General features: G+C 37.4%; 1 protein-coding gene across 1 annotated transcript in view; it reads right to left on the reverse strand.

Annotated features, from left to right (window-relative positions):
• LOC126336601 (zinc finger E-box-binding homeobox 1) overlaps nt 1-23,513 on the reverse strand; it is a 64,848-nt gene that overhangs the window by 27,502 nt on the left and 13,833 nt on the right. Inside the window, exon 3 of the mRNA XM_050000468.1 lies at nt 7,343-7,671. Within this exon, the coding sequence (XP_049856425.1) occupies nt 7,343-7,671 (329 nt within the window). The remainder of the gene's footprint in view (nt 1-7,342; nt 7,672-23,513) is intronic.

Genomic DNA, 23,513 nt, shown 5'->3' on the forward strand with positions numbered 1-23,513 from the left:
GTATAGTTCTCCCACTGGGCAAAAGAGAAATTACGGGATGGCGGCAGATTTTTTGCACCCGTTCTATTTAGTGATCAAGCGTCATTCAGCAACAGCGGTAACGTAAACCGGCATAATATGCACAATTGGGCAACAGAAAATCCACGATGGCTGCGACAAGTGGGTTACTACAAGTTGTTTTACTGCATGGCAGAATGGCGACGTACTTCCAACGTGATGGATGTACGGCACATAGCTTGCGTGCGGTTGAAGCGGTATTGAGTAGCATAATTTCAGGACAGGTGGATTGGTCGTCGAAGCACCATACCATGGCCCACACGTTCACAGGATCTGACGTCCCCAGATTTCTTTCTGTGGGGAAAATTGAAGGATATTTGCTATCGTGATCCACCGACAACACCTGACAACATGCATCAGCGCATTGTCAATGCATGTGCGAACATTACGGAAGGCAAACTACTCGCTGTTGACAGGAATGTTGTTACACACATTGCCAAATGCATTGAGGTTGACGGATATCATTTTGAGCATTTATTGCATTAATGTGGTATTTACAGGTAATCATGCTGTAACACCATGTGTTCTCAGAAATGATAAGTTCACGAAGGTACATGTATCACATTGGAACAACCGAAATAAAATGTTCAAACGTACTTACGTTCTGTATTTTATTTTAAAAAACCTACCTGTTACCAACTGTTCGTCTAAAATTGTGAGCTATATGTTTGTGACTATCACAGCACCATCTATCACAAAGCGAAAAAAGTGGTCCAACTAAAACATTCATATTTCTTTACGTACTACTCAAATAAGTAATAAAAATGGGGGTTCTCATTTAAAAGATGCAGTTGATATTCGTTTGACCTATGGCAGCACCATCTAGTGGGCCAACCATGGCACCATCTGGTTTCCCCCCCTTCAAGCTAGACAACTTTAGTTCTTTGTAGTTTTTTCGTTTGACGCTTATTTCCTTAGATATTTGGCCTGGTCACTATCAATGGACCACCCTGTATATATTTTCAGATTAGCAATAACTCATCTAAAATTGGAAGTCATATTCCATGGCAGATCAATTTTTTCTATCATATGAGCATACAAAGCTGTGTATTATTTTTGTAATCATCTTTAACTAAAATATGATGCATCAGAAAACAATGAAGAAGTTCACCAAACATACACTCTCACATTTATTTTATGAGTGTCATTACTTACACCAAGCAGAAAAATAAAGGAAACAAATATTATAAATCTTGACTACAATATGGTTTATGAAATTCAGCACATAAAAAAAAGTTAAAGTGCACTTACATTGTCAGTGGCTCTTCCGCTGTGTGCTGCTGTTGGCAATTCACTTCTGTTAGTAGTAGCTCAAATAGTTCAAATGGCTCTGAGCAATATGGAACTTAACATCTGTGGTCATCAGTCCCTAGAACTTAGAACTACTTAAACCTAACTAACCTAAGGACATTACACACATCCATGCCCGAGGCAGGATTCTAACCTGCGACCGTAGCAGTCACACGGTTCCAGACTGAAGCGCCTAGAACCACACGGCCACACCGACCGTCATTAGTAGTTGCCAGTATACAGTAAGCAATGAGATTTGCTGAATATGACGACTTATTTTGGCAGTTTCTCGGAATATGACAGGATATTGTTTTGCATACCAATGTCATAGAGTCATTACATGTCAAATCAACACACTTTAAATAAAAATTTTACCTCACCCTCTTAGATTTTGCTGAAAGTTGGTATACTTATGGTGGGTGCTCAAACTAAGAAAAATACGAAATTTCAATTTTTTACCTCAAACCATTCCTGAAATATGGTCATGTAAACTTTTCAAAAACTGGCCAAAAATGTGTGAACGGTCTTTTTTATATTGCCCTAGGAGCTGCCCTAACTGAGCTAGAGAACTGGAAAGGTGTCATTCTGCAGCATTTTTCATGCTCTTTCCAGTGATAGACAAAAAAACATAGCTTCTAATAAATAACTTTTTCGAAATGGTAATTAATATTTTGATTAATTTTTTTAGAAAAAGTACATAATTGAAAATTTTCAAAATATTTCCATAACTACTTCATACTATTGTAAATCACATGGCAAAATATAAATGTGGAATGATGATGGGTTCATTGTTAAAAAAAATTATTCCGGACTCTTGTTTTTCATGAACGGCCCTAGTTTGACCAAACTGTCCTTTAAGGTAATACGTCAGTAGAGGACTGTATACATAGGGCTTGATGTCTGTACAATAATTCAGACACTGGAGCCATTGTTGAGATGATGTAGTCTGCATTGTTACCTTCTAAAGTTGTGTGGCTACAGCATTATTGTGCACTATGGTTTTAGTGCAAATCAATTGTTACCTCTGTGTTGACCAGTTTGTATCTTTTATATTTAATAGTTCATTTTCAAGTAAATCTATACATTGAAGGGCAGCTTATAAAGTGGTTTTTGTATAAATATGGAACTAAGTAAAAAGTGCAGTGCTGTAAGAGTACAGAAGAAAATCTCATCAATAACAAAAAAAAAATTTGTTGCTGCTGGAACTTCTTCGTCAGATACTGATGAATCCATTCTTGAAAATCTTAAAAGAAACTTTGAAAATTATATAAGTAGAGGAAAAACCTAATGATTCTTACAAGTTTACCTGAAAAGTGGAGTGTCAGGAAAATAATGAGGGAATCTAATGCTCCTAATTACATTATTCGGCAGCCCAAAAAAATTTTGAAAGAGAAAGGATTCATGGAAGGTCGAAACCCAAAACCAGGGAAGTGTTTACTAACAGAAACTGTCAAAACTGTACATTCATTTTATGAAATTGATGAAATTAGCAGGGCAATGCCAGGTATTAAAGATTGTTTGACAATTAGAGAAACAAGTGGAAATGAAACAAAAATATCAAAAATACTTTTTTTGTGTAACCTTAAAGAAGCTTACAGGCATTTTAAAGACAAGTTTCGTAACATAAAGACAGGTTTCTCTAAATTTGCTGAGTTGAGACCAAAACATTATGTATTAGCTGGCCGGAGTGGCGCACACACTGTCTGCGTGTGAACAACTCACCAAAACATAAAATTAATGATAGAAAATGCCAAACTAAATACAGTAACAAACAGCAGCTTAAACAATTATAAGCAGTGTATTGCAAAAATGCTTTGTAACCCATCATCAGTTGATTGCAACATGGGAAACTGAATACTGCCCAGGAGAAACTGTCATACGTAAAATTTTAAAAGACTCTTTTCATGAAAACTTAATTGAACAAGTTCAGTTCCGACAGTGGATGTCAGTTGACCGATGTAATCTGGAAATTGTTCAGAAAACTTCTGAAGAATTCATAGATTTATTTTGTAGTAAGATGTCGACTTTGATTCAGGATGACTTCATTGCCAAGCAACAACGAACATTCTTTAACTCCACAAGAGAAAACCTTATGGAATCTGAGTTTGTTGTCATATGTGATTTTTCAGAAAATTATAGTATAGTTCTACAGGATGAAGCTCAGAGTTTCCGCTGGACAAGACAACAGATTACCATTCATCCTTTTGTTATATATTACAAACTGGAAGACAAAATTGAGCATATGAGCTTTGTCATTGTTTCTGATTGCCTGGAGCACAATACAACTGCGGTTTACACCTTTCTAAAGAAGCTAATTTCATATCTAACAAATAAATTTCAAATTATTCCAAATAGATATACTATTCTGACAGTTCTGCCGCTCACTATAAAAATAAGAAAAACTTCCTGAACTTTTGCCTTCATGAGGAAGACTTCAACATAAAAGCTGAGTGGCACTTTTCAGCCACAGCACATGGGAAAGGGCCTTGTGATGGAGTAGGGGGTTCAGTAAAGAAACGCAGCTCGTGCAAGTTTGCGAAGGCCATACCAAAATCAGATCCAAACCGCACAAGATCTATCTGAGTGGGCAGTAGGTAATATCACAAATGCTGATTTTGCATATTCCATTCAAGAAGACTACGCTGCTTCAGAAATATTTTTAAAAAGCCGATTGAAGAGGCATTGACAATCAAAGGAACACAGCAATTTCACACTTTCATTCCCAACACTACATCAAAATTAACAGTCAAATACTTCTCAGGTGATACGCAGAGTTGGGAGAGGGAAGGAACTACATCACCAGAGAAACTGAAGTTACAAGATGTATCAGGCTATGTCACCACTGTATATGGCAGAAACTGGTGGCTTAGGTACATTTTAGGGGAAAAAAAAAAAAAAAAACGAAGAACTTGATGAAGTGAAAATAACTTTTCTTCATCCATGTGGACCAGCTAAGTCATTCACTTATCCAGCACATGGAGATGTCCTGTGGGTGTCAGCTGTGGATGTTCTCACAAAAGTGAATCCATTTACTCTGACAGGGAGAACATACATTCTTAATGAAAGTGATGTACACCAAACCCAGTCAGCTTTATTAAAACGTAATATATGAAGTTCCAAGACAACTTATTGGGAAACTGCTTTCAACTCAAAACTTAATTTTTGTCTCAGGTTAGTGTTAATGTATATTTTGTAGAAAGTTGTTTCAAAATTATTGTTAGTACCTACTGTGTTAAATTTAGCTATGTACAGATGCCTGTTACTCAAAAACAAGCATTACATATTTAATTTGTTTCATAGTTCCATTTCAAACATCATGGACCCGAACTATTATGTAAATACTTGTACTTATTCAACTTTATTTCAGTTTGTAGTTAAATGCTCAATTTCTTGTTTTTGTTATATCGGTTAATATACTGTTAGTGAAGTTGAATGAGATTAAAATAAGCAGTCAACTTAATTATAAAATATGCTGATTAGTTTTGGTTTAATAAGGTGATGTTTTGATATTTATAATACTTTTTTTACTTACCTTTTAGTATATTTTAAAGAAATTCCTGTTTGTTAAAGGTCAATTTGGTCAAACTATGGCCGTTAGTGAAAACCAAGAGTCCGGAATAATTTTTTTTTTGACAATAAACCCATCACCATCAGAGATTTGTATTTTGCCATGTGATTTACGACAGTATGAAGTAGTTATGGAAATATTTTGAAAATTTTCAATTATGTACTTTTTGTAAAAAAATTAAATCAAAATATTAATTAGCATTTTGAAAAAGGTTATTAATTAGAAGCTATGTTTTTTTGTCTATCACTGGAAGGACCAAGAAAAATGCTGCAAAATGACACCTTACCCAGTTCTCTAGCTCAATTAGGGCAGCTCGTAGGGCAATTTAAAATAGTCCGTTCACACATTTTTGGCCAGTTTTTGAAAAGTTTACATGACCATATTTCAGGAATGGTTTGAGGTAAAAAATTGAAATTTGGTATTTTTCTTAGTTTCAGCACCCACTATAAGTATGCCAACTTTCAGCAAAATCTAAGAGGGTGAGGTAAAATAGGTGTATTGATTTGACATGGAATGACTCCATAGTTTAGTCGAGAGTTGGCAAAGTGAACAAATTGGACTGGAGAAAAGTTAGTTGTGGTGACCCACTAGTCTCCAGCATAGTCCAATGATCATTTTGTAAACTTTGTGGGGTATCTTTCAAAAAAATTCCAACTTCCATGGTTTCAGTTATGCAGGAAGCCAAGAGTACAGTTTAAATTCTTTTTTATATGAGGACACTCTGCACAATATATTCAGTATACTATTTCATATAATGATGTTGATCTAACTATTTTCTCATTGGTTCCGCCACCTTGTCTAATCATCTGGCTTCATTTGTGGTGTTCACTTGCCATCATTCACTGCACTAAAAGTTGCCACCTGCAGCACACAATGAAAAAGCCACCAGTACGAAGAATTCGTGTTTGTTAATGTAACACTGTTTCCTTTAAACTATGCAATTAACTATATGATGGTAAAATAGCCATCACCATACAGAAAGAAGTAGAAGTAATATTCCGGACCACTTTACATTTTTCATTATGGCAAAGATGTAAATATGAGGCTTTGCTACCAGTCTCTTTGTTGACACAACTAAATTTTCTGCTTTCACATTTGGGGGCTTTGCGAACTCATAACTAAAATGTACCTTCCCACCTACTCTAGACCTTGAGCTCAACCACAGATCAGTGTCACCACAACCAACAGACATTACAGTGAGTAACAGGAAACTACTGCAATTTACTACCAGCTGGCTCGTATCATTCGACTCATGAAACACTGATATCACTAAGTTATCTGAAATGGAGTATACCTGCCTGCCTTCATAACGCTCAAGACCTGACTAAACATAATTTTGTGGCACTAGTAAACTTTACACTATCGCGATAATGCAATGACTGAAAATATATATTAACCAGCACCCATCAGTGGCAGTTTTGCTGTAACAGCTGAGGAGTTTTGGGATAAAATATAGTTATTGACAAAGGTATTGTTTCAAAACCCATCACCATTTTAGGCTGTCAACAATCTAAAAACTATTTTAAGAAGACCCAGCAACGTGCAAGTAAGCCTATAATGGTTTTCTAGTCATTTAACATCAGCTAAGTCACTAAAAACTGGCAGTTGTTCAGATGAGTAACAAATTTTATCACCATTAATTCAATATTTGTACTTTTATCTGTATTCAAAAGAAAAACTTTTGTGAAAGAGCACAAGACTGAAATCATGCCAAGGAAACTGAAACACACACACACACACACACACACACACACACACACACACACACACACACACACACACACACACACACACACACACACATAAAATTCTGGCTACCATTTGATAGCCTTTTTTTTTTCATTTACATTAAATACAAGTCTGAAAGGTTGATTTTCCTCCATAATTCTCCAATCTCTGTCAATTCAAATTTGGTTGGAATTTCTAATATACAGCTCGTTCAATCACATAGCTCAAGAAACATAATGTGTAAATACAGATCACACATGTCTCCAACTTGTTTTCCCTTAACAACAGTGTCAGTCACGAATTATAACAAATATCCTTCAGAAATAATTAACTGACACGATCTTACTATACACTCTTGATTAATGCTGACACTATATTTTTGAAGTACTAACTAATTATGTAAGACAGAAGTGACACACTTTGATAACATGTAGTCACACTTAAGACGATTAGTACCAATTTAGTATTCGCACTTCACCTTACAAAAATTACTTCTTCGTCAAAACTAAGAGAATATATATGAAACGTTTCCATTATCTTCATTTACATCGGGTTCTTATTATTCATTCTTTGTTGGGCTGATTACTTTTCTAAATACATTTTATGTGGCGAATCTTGTTGGTAATACACGACCTCCTAATTACAATATTAAAAATAACTAATGTGTCACACAGAATACTATGAATAAAAATTACTTACCATGTACCCAAAGCTCTGAGAACTCTAACGCCGTCATCGAATCCCAAACCATCGTCGGGAATAACAAATGTCGGTTCCGATGCTTGTTTACTGCCATAAATATCTGGATTTGGTTGAGAAACCTGCGGAACTTTAAGTGTTGTTGGGTACTCAGGCAAGCGGGTACCGTTCTGACAATTTGGATTTTTCTGTCCGGCATTTCTGTCGGAAGACTTATCATCTTGCTGAGGTTTACAATGCATTGCATTTATCTGCGCCATATGCTGCTGCATTGCTTCTGTGTAAGTAGATTTCTGCACTTCTTCCATTTTTTCAGACTTTACTTGCACCTGAGAAAAAAACATGTTCTTGAAAGACGACAGTATCATAAAAAATTAAACATGGCGCAACTTCTGCGAAAAAAAATTCGCCGGTTAGAGAGAAGGCGGACAGGCGAAAGTATTGTGTTTTCGCCACAATAATGTAGCAAACAGTCGATAATTTGACGAAATATTGCCGATTTGCGCTTTATGACTAAACTAGATTGCCCCTCAAAAAAAAATCTCCCATTTCGTCGCAAAACCCTTAACGGCTACATCAACATTCTTACGGGAATCAATACTACTTCGACCAATGCACATTCCGAAAGACATCGAGATATCGAGTTAAGAAATATTCGATGACTGTCCTACTACATCTATGAAAAACACGTAGCTGAAGCTGAGCGAACAGTAATGTTGTATCACTAGCGTTGGCGGCTGTCAACAGATTGCTCTGAAATCACAATAAAAACTGATCGATTGCGTAGAAAGGCATGCGGATCGCTAGAAAACACATTCATAACTTGGCCACTTATAAAAATCAGGGTTCTAAGTTAGCACGTCATTTACCACAATAGTTTAACGCTCCCTAATTATAGACACCAACTTCTCTTGGTGGCTGAATTTAAAATGACGCAGGTCATAAGCCACCTTACTGAAACAATTTTTACCACACATTTTATACTATAAACTCGACACCAAGCAACAAAGTTCTGTAGCAATCACACCAAATGTTCGAAAAAAAAAAACAAAAAAAAAACGTATGTCAATATGCATCATGTAATCTTTAGCCTTTATTAATATCAGTGCTGCACACAACATGTGACAGAAAAAATATAAGTTATTGTTATTAACTTCAGAATGCAGTGTATGGGAAGAGATGCATGACATTTTGAAAATTTTTCATCACAGTATATCAGTTTAATGCTTACCTACATCTGCCAAGAAAGTTACACAAACATTTCAGTATGTAGGGAAAAAAACTGATAATTCAGTGAATACAATATACAGACTGCATATAAAAAGTGTAGTTGTCAGGTAAAACCTATGAGATTACAGTTTGCTTCATCTCACATGAATTTGAAAGAGAACACATGCCAAGTATTACACTTATAAGAATAATTGGAGGTAGCTCTGAAGGAACGTAACCAAGTCTTGTCTTGCACAAAATCATTTAATTTTCTCAAATTTAGATTAAATTCTTAAATTGCCCAGTTCTAATTCCTCCTCCTCCTCTTCTTCATCAACCAACGACACTGCACAATGGCAGTTCTCTGTGAAACAGACTTTCTAAGTCCTTTTGACAGAAAGTGAACAGCGCTCCTCTCGAGTGCGTAGGTAAATTAAAATATCCTATTAATGTCAGAAATACCTTCTCAAAGTGTTACAGCTAGGTTCTTTTTAATTACTGCCTCTTCTGTTGATCTACCACGGCATACACACAATGTCTGCTTCAACTTCATATAGAAAGTAATGAACAAAACTGTGTATTAAGAAAAAGGAATAGCAGAACAAATACTTGTTCAGGTGATCCTCCTCACAAATGCAAAGCATTCCATTCCATAAAATAAAAATTTCAATTAGGCTACTCCTGATTTGCAACTTAGTACGTGTATTTTTAACAGTGAACACACAGAGAAAAAAAATTAATTTGCATTCAGCTTACTTTCCAAGCCCCAGCTGTCCTGATTATTATGTGACTACAACTGTGAGAGGCAGGGGAGCTCCTCCAGAATTCCATTCAATATGATTCACGATAGAGATAGTGGCAATTTCTCCGGATTCTTGGAACATTCTCTCATATTTTGCTTTTCTATCTCCATACAACTAATATTCACTCTAGCTGATACTGTGGTATGTGCTACAAAAAAATGGCTCTGAGCACTATGGGACTTAACATCTGTGGTCATCAGTCCCCTAGAACTTAGAACTACTCAAACCTAACTAACCTAAGGACATCGCACACATCCAAGCCCGAGACAGGATTCGAACCTGCGACTGTAGCGGATATGCTACAACCTTTTCTGATTTGAAAAGGATGTTTACCATGAGCAGTTTAAATCTGTCACAGAATTCCAAAAACGTCGTCCTCGCTCATCCCCCATCCCTTCTTCCCAGTCCATAATCTCCAATAAGCATGTACGGTAATATTTTCTCTCTTGGTCACTGTTGAAAATTTCCAAGAAAAAGAAATTTTCTTCTCACTTCACACATTTCACCACTTCCCTAATGCCGCCCCCACCGCCTTCACCACCACCACCACCACCACCACCACCACCACCACCACCACCACCATTGTAAAATAGTAGTTGACTTTAGCTTCACGGCAATAATGAGAAAGGTAATTTGGTTACTGTTAACTCTACTATAAATTACTGTCACCCACCCTTTTTTCCACGACCATGTCAACACACAATGTAGCATTTACTGACAATGTTGCTACTACTTCAGTAGTCACTTCACCAGAAGCACTTGTCCTCCTTTTAATCCATGTTACTAATAACTATTAATTTCATACAATTCACCATTCTCTGTTAGTTCTTATCTCTCCCCCCCCCCCCCCCCCCACACACACACACACTTAAAAAAGTAAGTAAATAGAAGATTCTAACATTCCATACAATGATTTGTAGACGGTTAGCATTATTCATCATCTGTTAGATACTCACCACTGCTTGATTTCAAGTTAGAAATGTGACACAGCGCCTAGTTTGTCTCTGTAATTATTCTCCAAGACAAATGATAATTATCAGATTAGTGCATATCTTCTAGATCCACATTTGTCAGTGTAATTCAGTGGTTTATGTTGTCTAAAGCACTGAAATATTAGCGATCAATATTGATTGGGTGCAATTTCTTTTCCTACTGGCCGTAGGTGTATATGTTAACTGCTCTTCAAAATGTTTGAACAGTAAATGACTAAATATACAGCACTTCTATGTATGCAGTGTCATAACGCTACTGAACACAACGTAAGTAGATAAACATGCAGGCAATCAATCAGTCTGACATTCCAAAACTGAGGACCCTTTTTTTCTTCAGAACTCACTTTCTGCAAAATTAGCCAAAATGTTTTCTTTTATAGCATACACTACTTGAGATAGCTGCCTTTCTTATTCAGAACAAAACCCTGTTACTTCCATGGTTAGAAGCTACCAAATGTCTTCCAAAACTTGCTTTCACAACAAAATTTACATAGCAAAATTCCCTTTCTAAGAGCCAATTTTGGTAGTGTGAATAGTCTTTTTATTTTAATATTGCCATTTTCAATTAGAGTTCTATGAATTTTAAACGATTCATGCATTTCATTTCACAAAACAAGAACAGCAACTTTATCAAGATTCCAGGAAAAATCCAAAGACTTTCTAACATAAGAGCACAGCTAAATGCCTCCCGATTGGGCATTTGGCAAGGAGGAAAAAGTACAGAGAGAAAGAAGAAATTAAGTCACCTAAGCAGCATCATGAGATTCTCAGAATCCACGGTGATAAAGTATTGCTCGATGATTGGAATATGAAAGGTCTCAAATAGAAGTCCTGCAGTATTTTGAAGTAAAAATTGCCATTCAGCTTTGCTAAAGATCGAGTTATTCAGTACAAAAAGCATTCCAACTTCAAGGATCAAATTTGTATTAGATATACATATTGTGGGAGTCAACTGTAGTAGGGATCCTCAAGGACTAAGAAGAAGAAGAAGAAGAAGAAGAAGAAGAAGGAGAAGGAGGAGGAGGAGGAGGAGGAAATAAGTCGAGATATGGCAGAGTTGATCAAGTTCACTGAAATACCCAACAACGTCATGAAGTCCTATCAAAAATATATTGTAGCAGAAAGATGCTTTGGATAGTGCAAATACAAGAGATGTGGTAGGAAATTTAGATGTTGAGGAAACAGAGTGACACACTGGACTACAAACATATTAACTGGATTGACTTTAAATATTTAATTGTTTGACTTAATGCAGTTACTGTATTCTACATCATTTATACATTACAAAGTTCTATTTGTATATTTATTGTGTCTTTAGTAAATGGACGATAAGGAAGAAAGTTGTACATCAATAAGCTAGGCAGATAGTTAGTTTTGGTGCAATTTTATATTTTCGTGGCCTTTTATTTAATTTATGTATGAAAATTTTTCTTTTGATTTATGGATGTATGAATTGCTCTCTACAAATTAATACAGGGTGAGGCAGAAAGGATGGACATTTTTAGAACAGCTAGTATTCAGGCTCAGGCGGTCTGAGTGGGGGGAATGATGTGGTAATGTGATCGGTAGCACCTGCCATTTTGTTTCGTCAAAGTCATGGAGCCATGGACTGTGTAACATCATGTGTTTAGCTACAATAGTTTGTGCGCAGCAGTGAGACTATCGTTGCAGTGCAGCTTCATAGCCATTTCTATCTCGCTAGACATGATAGTGTTCCCACTCTTAACAACATTTTACTTTGGGTAGAATCATTTCGAACACGAGGAACATTTATGAACAAAAAACCACCAGGAGCTCCTTGCTCAGTTGGGACACAAGAAAATGTGGAAAGAGTTCGGCAAGCCATACAGCCATACTCTGTAGTCTTGGTCGATCTGCTAGAAGGCATTTGGCTGAGCTGCACCTCAGTAATCGCTCGGTAAGGCATATTTTTCATACTAACCTAACATTTCATCGCTACAAAATGGTCTTTGTGCAAAAATTAAACCCAAGAAATTATGAACAGTGGCTAAATTTTGCCCAAGAAATGGAGGCTATATTTGAGCAAAATGACAAGATTATTTTGCTTATGAGTGGTGAAGCTCATTTCCATTTGAATGGAATTGTAGATCAGCAGAACTGTCATTATTGGGCCAGTGAAAACCCAGAACTACTGCTTGAGAAACCATTACATAGTCCCAAGGTGACACTCTGTTGTGCTGTGACAGCTACATATGTTATTGGTCCATACTTTTTCCAAGATGAAAACAAGTACACTGTAACTGTAACCTCTGAACGGTATATATATAGAGAGAGAGATGATCAATGAATCCTTCCTACCTGAATTAAAAAGATAACATATTCCTATCCGGTCAGTGTGGTTTCAGCAGAATGGAGCGAAGCTCACACGACAAGATTGACTACGGAAGCAATTAAGATTGTTTTTCGTGGTAGAATTATTTCCCAGTTAGGGGACATTCATTGGCCTCCTCGTTCCCTGACCTATCCATGTGTGACTGCTTTTTGTGGGGCTGCCTCATATCATGTGTGTACATGAATAAGCCACGTACACTTGAAGAATTGAAGGAAGCTGTTAGAGTGGAAATCGTCTGAATAGACAGAGGCATGTTGCAGAGAGTTGAAGCCAGCTTCCGAGAGCGCCTTGGTAAGTGTGTCACCTGGGACATCATGTTTTCAAGCATTACTTTTGTTAAATGGCAACATTATTTGAGTGTTATTATGTAATTAAAGATTTTTTCAGCACTCCTAATGATGTATTGTTCATTTGAAAACTGTTCATCCTTTATGCCTCACCCTGTACATTACAAGTGAATTTTGAATAATTCTCATCCGTATACAAATCCTGTAACAGTCTTTTGTCTTTCCTGAAATATTAGTTTTACAGAAAGTGAGTTATGAAAAAACAGTCCTCAGTTGTAAATGGAGTAAGACAATATGCAGTGAGGTAGACAGGTGGAATTAAAGAGGTACAAGACAAATGGCTGTGGCTTCAGAAAAGGTCAGATCCACTCCTCAGACTTAATTTTGAACTTCAACATATTAATGGAAAAAGGGAGAGAGAAAAACTACAAAACCTTTCTATGAATAGTTAATACAGGAAGAAAGCCTGACAGTGTGAGGTGAAATTAAATGTACAAAAACCCAGAAAGAACAGCGTAAAATACAGAATACAATAACAACATCGTTTTTTTTTTTTTTTTTTTTTAATTTTGCATCTTAAGAAAGTTAAGGACCAACTGAAATAAAGTTAAAGAAAAAAATGAAAGAACAGGTCACACACAAACCAATGTTAATATATTCAGAGGCAACACCATCTGCTGGCCAAACACAGAAGGGCATAGAAAATCTGCTGAATGGAATGGACAGGATTTGCATCAGGGTTAAACAAAACAAAGACAAAAATGATGTTGAGTAGCAGAGAGCAGAGCAGTGAATTACTCAATGTCAAAACTCGCAAAGCCACAGGAGAACAGTGACAGAACTCAACCGCCTAAGCAACAACATTCAATCACGTGACCCAACTTAGGATGACATAAGATGGAGGACGTGGGGAAGAAATATTTATTCAATAAAATATGCTTTTTGATATCAAATATCAGCACAAAGTCTACAACCAAAACGTGCTGGAAAGTTTAGATGATATATAAAAACTCAATTGCCAAATGAAGGAAAATTTTAGTATATGGATGATAAGAGATGCAGGAAAAGTTAACCTGTCATAGAAAGGAAGAGGAAGAGGAGGAGGAGGAGGAGGAGGAGGAGAAGCAGCAGCAGGTATAACCAAATGTGTAGTGTAAATTGGAAACCAACTGTAAAGTGCTCACAGACTGGAAATCACTTCTAGTCATAGCCAATATAATGTAAACAGAATGCGTCATTCATTTACAGAGGACTTATAAAAAGTCTAACAGAAATAAGCCTTTTGTATATGTGTGTGTGTGTGGGGGGGGGGGGGGGGGGGGGAGATATATATATTCTGACACCAAGTCCCCATATGCGCATGTTCACGTGTTCAAAAATCCTTAGTTTCAGAACTATGAAAAAATATTTTTATGTAGTTCTCTGCACAGTTCTCTCATAATGTCCCCACTCTTTACATCATCACAAAGCATCACTGCCTTTCAAACACCTACACATGGTATTGAATGGTTTGCTCACTTTCGTGACGAGTCGGTCAAGCGTCTCTGCATCACAAATGTTTGCTGTATAAATTTATTGTTTCAGGTAACTCCGCAGATAATACAAATGACTTATATCAGCAGAAATGCAGGCCACACAATCAGTCATCTCCTACCCACTTGCCCACCTGCCTGTCAGACCTTTGAATCACTTAAATACAGCAACAGAAGGAATGGTAAACGATGTTCTCAGAAGTATCATTGACTGGTTTTCTGCGAATGGTCTCACTCTCCGTCTTAAACAGACACAACATATTTAGTTCTCTACACTAATAGTGGTAAGTGTAATACATGGTGAGAAAACAAAAAAGTTTCAAAATTCTTAGACGTCTGTGGTGGTGTTGAGAATTTATACCAGAAAAAGCAAATTTGCACCTAGAAGCATTGCAAATCTTTCGGAGAGACAAATCAGTAAGTTGACATATTTTCTAGAGTTTCATACAATGGCATCATATAGAATAATGTTCTGGAGTAACTTATCTTTGGGATAGTAAGTATTTATTGTAAAAACGTAATGGACACCTGTTTAAGGGGTCAGGCATTTGACTACTGCTTCACAGTATATTTCCAGGAGAGGTTTCTACCAGAGTGCAGGCTGAATGGTGAGGTACGGCCGGAAGCTTGAAGTCCCCTGCAGCCAGAGCTTCTAGCCTGGCTTTGTGTCCACACTCCTGGGGGGGGGGGGGGGGGGGGGGGAAGAATGTTCTGGTGTATAGACAAGTGCTGGCACGAAGACTAAGAACGCACAACCAGAGAAGGTTGTGAGATGACGTCAGCCAATAGCGCGCTGACCAGGACGTCACCATGACAGCAGCAGCATCTAGACAAAGTGAATATAAACGTCTCTCCTGCCAGCCTCGGCCGGACATTCCTGTCACAGTACTAGGAGAGCACTACGATAGCAGTGACATGTGATCCATATTGACTGCTTACATGGACCTTGTATACAGGAAAGGACTGATTGTTTGCATGTCGCCCATTGCTTGCAACACCATTGTAAATTCTAAGGTAAGTATTGTCAATCTTCTTATTTGTAACAAAACTATTAATGTGATTTTGCTTGAATTACTGTGTAGCATTCTGAGAACACAGCATCCTTTAGGTACCCTATATGAGATGAGTGGGCAGGATCGCACACCAACTGCCTTCAACAGCCTGCAGAATGTGTACTTCCTGGTCTACCTCAATCCATCATTTGTGTTGCTACAGGTCCTGTGCCATCAAAACAACAAAAGGCAGCTGCAATGACTAGATGACTACACTGTCCTCTGCTTAGAAATGCATCATGGTACATCTGCACAGCCGTATTTACAGTATCATGTGCACAGCTGTACACAAAAATTATTGTCTGGTCATGAAATTATTATTTTGTCACGGCCAAACAGAATATTTATCAGATTCAAGACAGACTAGCCTTACATGCACACAAATGTCAAATGTAAAGTCTGTGTAGTGACCCATCAGCAGGACAAAACAATGAGTGTACCAGCAGTTTGACTTGCACCAGTAGTAACAAAATCAATTTCTATTTTTGGTTATAATCTTCAGTTGGATTTTACCTTGAAGTATACTGAACATAAACTTCGAGTAATAACTCAATAATGAAGGATTTTCAGATACAAATTTATATCAACTATTTTCCTTGTTTTGGTGTGAACAATTATTCTTCTGAAAATTTGAATAACTAATTTTGAACATAGTGAACACAATACAATAGAAACAATATCTACCTTTCAGAACTTTCAGTTTCCTCCAGAGAGGAAAGAAGAATAGGCTGTGGATAATTTGAGAAGACGACAGTTCACTACGATCTGAGATTGATAGAAACCTCACTGTGGTGAGCACAAGGGAGAGAAAGGTGAAGGGTGTTGTGCAAAAAACAGGAAGAGGTCAAATGCATTACAAACGTAAGCATTGTGTCAGTTTCTGTTTAGACATGATAGAAAGGACAGATTGAGTAGTCATGTTGAATTAAGAAGAAAGGAAATGAGGATACAATGAGAGAACAATGAAGATAAAACAGTAATAGAGTAACTTACTGAGTAGAAAAAATTAGTACTAATTTAAAAAATCTACTTATGGGAAAAACTGGGTAGTTATAAACAAAGGTCAAGTGCAGGTGGGTGATATGGGATGCATAAACAGTTGGAGAAAATTTTCCTATCTCCAATGTTAAGGTAAATTGGTACTGGGTGGTAGGATCCAATGGCCCAGATGGTGTAGCAGTCATCTAGATCCTTAGAGTCATGCTGCAGAGCATGCTCCGTAAATGGGAGCTTGAAGTCCCTGAGGAAGGTTAATGTGTCCATTCATGCACTCAGCCACTTTACTGATAGTCACTGAGCACTTCCAAGATTGTAAATAACATGTGTCTTCTGAAGTGTTTCATATGAAGGACTGATAGAATATGCAGGCATGTTCTTCTGCAGCTGTGATGTACGTGGGTCCTGGAAAGGCGACAGACTCCTTCCCTATTCTAAACACTGGCTTTGGACAAAAATATACAAACACCACAACAGCAAAAAAGTGCATGCTTCAACATCAATGTAGATATTAGCCAAGCATGCATGTTGTGCTGTTGGATTGTCCAGCAACGGCACCTGTGCAATTTCTCAATATATTACAAGTGTCAGTCGTGGTCAGAACAGAGTTCTGTCTAGTTGTGAGCATATTACGCCAGTGAATTCAATATGGAAAAATCGTTGGTGCTTGTATAGTGGGTGCTTCCATAACCAAGGTAGCTGTAGTGTTCGGTATTCCAAGAGACACCATACTGAAGATTTATACTACATACAGTTAAAGCAGAAAAACAATGTGCACTAACCAGAATGAGATTTTCACTCTGCAGCGGAGTGTGCGCTGATATGAAACTTCCTGGCAGATTAAAACTGTGTGCCCGACCGAGACTCGAACTCGGGACCTTTGCCTTTGGTCCCGAGTTCGAGTCTCGGTCGGGCACACAGTTTTAATCTGCCAGGAAGTTTCAATGTGCACTAAGTCACAATGGTTGTTACAGATTGTCATTTATGAGGAATATGATTTTTTTTTTAAAAAAAAGAGGACAATGTCTGCATAAATCACTGCAGAACTGGATGCCACACTCGTGAATCCTGTCAGCACCAAAATAACACTAAGGCAGCTCTATAAGCTGAGAATTTTAGTGCAGGGTGGAATTTGAAACACATCAGTGATGTAAATGACTATAAAAGGTAAAAGATGGAGCCAAAGTCATAAAACCTGGGCTATGGAGCAATGGGAGAATCACTGGTCAAATGAGTCTTTTTTTTCGTATTTTTTCCAATTCCTGGCCTAGTTGACATCCAAAGAGTCAAACATGATATGATTTCAGTGATAATTTAGGCAGCCATGTCACAGAATTCCAAGGGCCCCATGCTCACTCTCCACAGTTACAGTACTGCCCAGGATTACATAATCATTCTGGCTGATCAGATCCATCCTATGGTACAATGTCTGTTCCCCCATGGTGATAGTGTGTTGTTCCACACAGCTTGCTATCTCCAGGACCGGTTTTGTGAGCATGAGAATGAATTGTCGCATCCCCCTTAGCCACGAGTCACCAGATCTCAATAGCTGACTCTTTGTGGTCTGCTTTGGAGGGAAGGGTGTATGATCACTATCCACCTTCATCTTCATTACCTGCCACTATTTTTGAAGAAGAATGGTATAAAATGTTCTTGAAAATCATACAGGACCCAATTTTACCCATTCTAGATGACTGGAAGCTGTCTTGAATGCCAATGGTTTTCCTAATGCACAGTACTGTGTTGTGGTTTTGGTCTTTTCATATTTTTGTACACCTCTCTAATACACACAGTATTTAGAGAGGCCAATGGTATGGAAAAAAGTGACAAAACAATAGCAAAAAATAGTACAATAAAATCTTGGCACAAAGAAACACAGGAATTGACAATAGTACCGGTTGCAAAATACATGCAAATTAATTAGACAATAGATGGACAGGTACTGCAACTACAATGAAGGCAATGTATGCAGAATGGTGGTGCTTGTAGGAAGCACAACTTTGATGACAGAATGCTGCAGATGGAAAAACTTAGGTGATAAAACAATCATCTTTCTTCCATGTAACCCTAGCAGTGCATCTGTCAATTCTCTCTCTCTCTCTCTCTCTCTCTCTCTCTCTCTCTCTCTCTCTCACACACACACACACACACACACACACACACACACACACACACACACACACACACACTTGTGAATAATTTTGGGAACAAAACTGAGCACACTACTTGAATAATATAAGTTATTTACACAATAATGCTAAGCCTAAGACACACTTTGTACAAGTGTATACAAATGCCACTGCAATTGCTGTGTTCTGTTATATACATTATATTTGCTTTAATACACTTTGTAAAGTTACTTCCCTGATTTATAATTCATCATTATTGAGGAATCAATGGGCAGTTAGAAAATTTTACTACTAACAGTGATACAAAAGTGGGAAATAGGTAAAAGATGTTGACTTCCTAGCACTAGACAAACAAATGGTGCTTAAGGAAATGATCACAGCAGAAACTGATATTTACTCAGTAACTGTTATAATGAAACATGTCTCTCGAGAAGAGAAAAAAGGTTATTGGGCCACTTGCTTTAATGATGAGTAAGTTGAATGTATATTTCAGTAACTAGCTAAATCACAACACATTTTTTTCAAATATCACTCGTTTCTCTCTTTATTTTTTCCAATCTATGAGTACTTCATGACTGACAGGGGCAAAGACAGATGAAAAAGTAGCAAAGTTAGGTTCCAAGATATAACAGATATTTTGTGAAGATTTTTTTTCCCTCAACAAATCAGCATTGTGGCATAGTATTAAATATATTTTACAATATTTTGATACTGGTATGTGTAAGTCTTCAATGGGTCACAATATTTACAAAGAGAAAACAATGGAGTTGTAACTACACGTCCCAGATGCTATCAACACACTGTAAATTTAACAACAAGTGTAAACCAACTAAAAAACATTTTATGGAGAAAAAGGTGCCTTAAAGCCAAAAATGGCCATTCTGAAGATTACAAAATAGGAATAAAACATTATTGTGATCATGTTAATCCTCCTCACTGGTAGCACAGCCATAAAAATTGACAGGATAATACAGACAGTTAACACTAAGTGCATATTTCAGCTGCCACACAAGACACCTTCCTTATAAAGTTCTGTGAAGCATGACCTACACCTCCATTCCAATGTGAGTAAATGCATGCAGGTCAGGCAATCACAGCAACAGAAGAGAGATGCGTAAAAGCACTGATACTACACAGACCTTAAACAGCCACCAAAACACATTCTTGAACTGTACCGTAAAAGAATAAATGAAAATCAAATATATGAAAAGCTTCCCAAAATTCAGAACTTGGGCCTGCCCAAAGCTGAATGCCAGTCAATCACAAGTCCTGAACTTTAAATACCTATTGAAGGCTAAATCCACACCAAGTGAGCTCAGAAAGCAGCATCGCAACATAGTGATTGAGGAAAGATGTTTACATAATGAAGTACATAATAACAGTGCTCTTCTCTCTCAACTCAACAATGGAGCATGCAGGGGGCAAAAAGAGAGAGAGAGAGAGAGAGAAAGAGAAAGAGAGAGAGAGAGAGAGAGAGAGAGAGAGAGAGAGAGAGAAGAAGAAGAGCTGCTGAGAACTAGTCAGCTAGTTTTGCTGTACGAATACTAACCAACTTTCAGGACAAAGAAACTAGCCAGTTTTTTCACATTTTCAGTGTCTAGTGTTGTATGCGTTAAGATTGCCGAAGCATTTACAACAAAGTCCCTGAATTTACTGTCCTACAGCTGTAGTACACAAATAATACTTGGAATGGAGACATGGAAGAAACCTGAATAGAAAAATCCAAAATATTTACCAAGGCTCAGAACATATATGAAAAAGATAGGTTCTATACCTTGGAAGATGGGACTGTTCATTGCAGTTGACAAAAATATAAAGTCTATGAATGTCAAAACCGAGTCTCACTGCAATGTTACCGGGATGTAAGTAAGTGGCCTAGGTGAACTCACGGTAATCACTGGATGTTTCCAACAGCCACCCCATTCAACCATAACTGTTGCAGAATCATTCAAAGAAAGTTTAACATCAATAGACGGAAGTACTCAGATCACAGACTGTCACATAAACAGGTATGTATTCACTGCAGGTGGCACGGACAGTCTTGCGTAGTAGTTCAGAACACATTTTCTGAAAACTGTCTTGAGCAGCAAGTTCAAAAACCCACACACAATGTACATATTTTAGCCTTTGTAACTACAAACAGGCCTGATCTTATAGACCGTGTCAGTACAGAGAAAGGAACTAGTGATCATGGTATCATAGCGACAATTGTTAAGCTAATAAATTAATTAAGAAGGCTAGGAGAATTTTTATGTTCGAGAGAGCAGACAAGTAGTTAATGGCAAGATGTCATTTATTTCCAATATAATGGATGTGGAACATTTTTGGTTGAGGTTTAAACTGTAAACAGTGCTCTGTAGAAGTATGTGCCGAGTAATTTTATTAACAATGGAAAATAAACACTGTAGTTAAATACAAAACTCAGAAAATGCTGAGGAAACAAGAGATTATTGCACCCTCAAATGGTAAAATGTTGATAGGTGAAAGATAGTAGAAATTTGTGTGTGTATAAAAAGACTGGAGCACAAAGCATACAAGAATTTCCACCATGATTAATTAGCAAAAGATCTTACTGAGAACCCAAGCAAATTCTAGTCCTATGAAGTGTATCCAGAAAGTAAGAGCCATTTCATTCTGCAGCACTAGGATCGGTTCTACACATTCTCACTCATTTCTCTGGTTCACTGTCTTTCTACTGACACCACTACAGCCAGATTGTGCTGTGTTTGCATATTTTTAGTGACCATTCAAAATGTTTAAGGCAATCTCTGAGTTTGACAACTGTGAGTGTGTTCTGTAATACAGTTTTTGAATGTAATGAATGTTAAGCTAGCTGAAAATCGAACGTAATGAATGTTAAGCTAGCTGAAAATCATTAAGAACTCTTAGACAGTTTACAGTGAAAATTTAATGATTGATGGAATATGCGGTACAAACTAATATCCATGGTGAAGCAAGATTGGGTGCCCTTCTGTTGTCAGTGATTGTTTGGTTGAAGTGAGTGAGAATATTAGTGAAAATATTTGATTCACAATAAGAATGCTTTGTAATAAGGTTACCCAAATTTTAAAATCTGTTTTATGCAAGACTGTCGCAAATCGCTTAAATTTTCACAAATTGTGTTCCCACTGGGTTCTGAAAATGCTTATGGGTGTCCACAAAGCAAAGTGAATTGGCAGTCATTTGACATTTCTTACCTGATACAGTGATTAAGATGAATGCTTAAACAGAATTATGAGTAGTGATGAAACTTAAGTTTGTCATGTCACTCAAGAATCAAAACAAAAGATGGAGTGGAGGCAGTGAAGTTCCACCCCGCCCCCCAAAAAAGAATAAAGATTCAAAGAAATGCTGTCAGCACAAAAAAATCATGTGCGCTGCGTTCTCTGACAGAATGGGCATTCTGGTTGACTTGTTCCCAGAGGCGAAACTGTCAATGTGCAATACTGGGAAAACTTTGGTGCTCAATTTAAAAAAAATAATAAAATAACAATAGGTGTGGAATGCTCAGTCAAGGTATTGTGTTGCTTGATGTCAACTATGTCCCTATTTTGCTGATGTCACTCAAAATCTTATTTAACAATTCATTTGGGAGGTGTTTGATTACCCACCACACAGCCCCGATCTCACTTTCTTCTGACTAAGATTTGTTCTTGAACTCAGGCATGATATAGAAGAGGGCACTGACAGTGATGATTACACAAAAAACAGTGTTCTGCATTGGCTGGTGTCATGTTTCTAGAAAGAGTGAATAGAAAAATTGGTTTCCCACTACGAGACGTGTGAACAATGGTGGAAACTGTGTAGAATAATAGTTTAAAAATGTGTTTCTAGTAAAAATGAATTTTGGTTTCAAAAAGTGTTTTTATGAAGCTTTTTTCCAAAACAATACTTACTTTCTGGACATACATCATGTAAAATCACTCACAGAATCGAAGACTTCTACTCAGTCACTTGCCAACAAGTCTAGTGTGGCAATAAAAGGCAGTAAAAGGAAAGCTGAGCTGAAATTGAAATTTCAAGTTTTAAAACTCACTGATGCAGGAGAAACATACAGACAAACCATCATCTGACCATTGCACAGACGCCTGAATGGGGGGGGACAGAAATGGGTATCCCTGGCACTGAAAAGCAACTGGAAAAGTAGAAAACAAATAAGTAACCAGGTCCAGATGGAATGCCAATTCAGTTTCTTCCACACTGGCCCCATATTGGATTTGCATTTATCATAGATCTCCTGCCCAGTGCAAAATACCAAGTGATAAGGAAAAAAGTGCAACTTACATCTGTATAGAGGAAGGGTAGATGATTCTTACTACAAAATTACAGACCAACAGACCTACCTTTACATCTGTTTTCTGCTGAACTCTTGTGCATACCCTCTGCCAAGAACTTGACTGTGGTTTGCAGAATATAGATGTAGATTCTAAGTTCAAATATAACAAATTTCTTTGAGACAAAGTTTCTGCCCACATAGCATAGATTTAAGAAGTATCTTTTATGTGAAATTCAAGCTTGCCCCTTTCTTGCATGATATCCTACAAATAATGGATGAGGGGCTAATGAAGGTCTGAGCATATGGAATATGTTCTCAGGCATGATATAGAAGAGGGCACTGACAGTGATGATTACACAAGAAACAGTGTTCTGCATTGGCTGGTGGCATGTTTCTAGAAAGAGATGTTTTACTATACACCATTAACAGACTTCGAATGGGTTTCTTCCCAAAATTGTTCAAGGAACTATCTCAAAGCACTGCTGGAGCATTTGGGATCCCCCCTAGGACAGGTGAAAGGAAGACATTGGTGCAATTCAAAG

The sequence above is a fragment of the Schistocerca gregaria genome, chromosome 2, assembly GCF_023897955.1.
Source record: "Schistocerca gregaria isolate iqSchGreg1 chromosome 2, iqSchGreg1.2, whole genome shotgun sequence".
Taxonomy (NCBI): domain Eukaryota; kingdom Metazoa; phylum Arthropoda; class Insecta; order Orthoptera; family Acrididae; genus Schistocerca; species Schistocerca gregaria.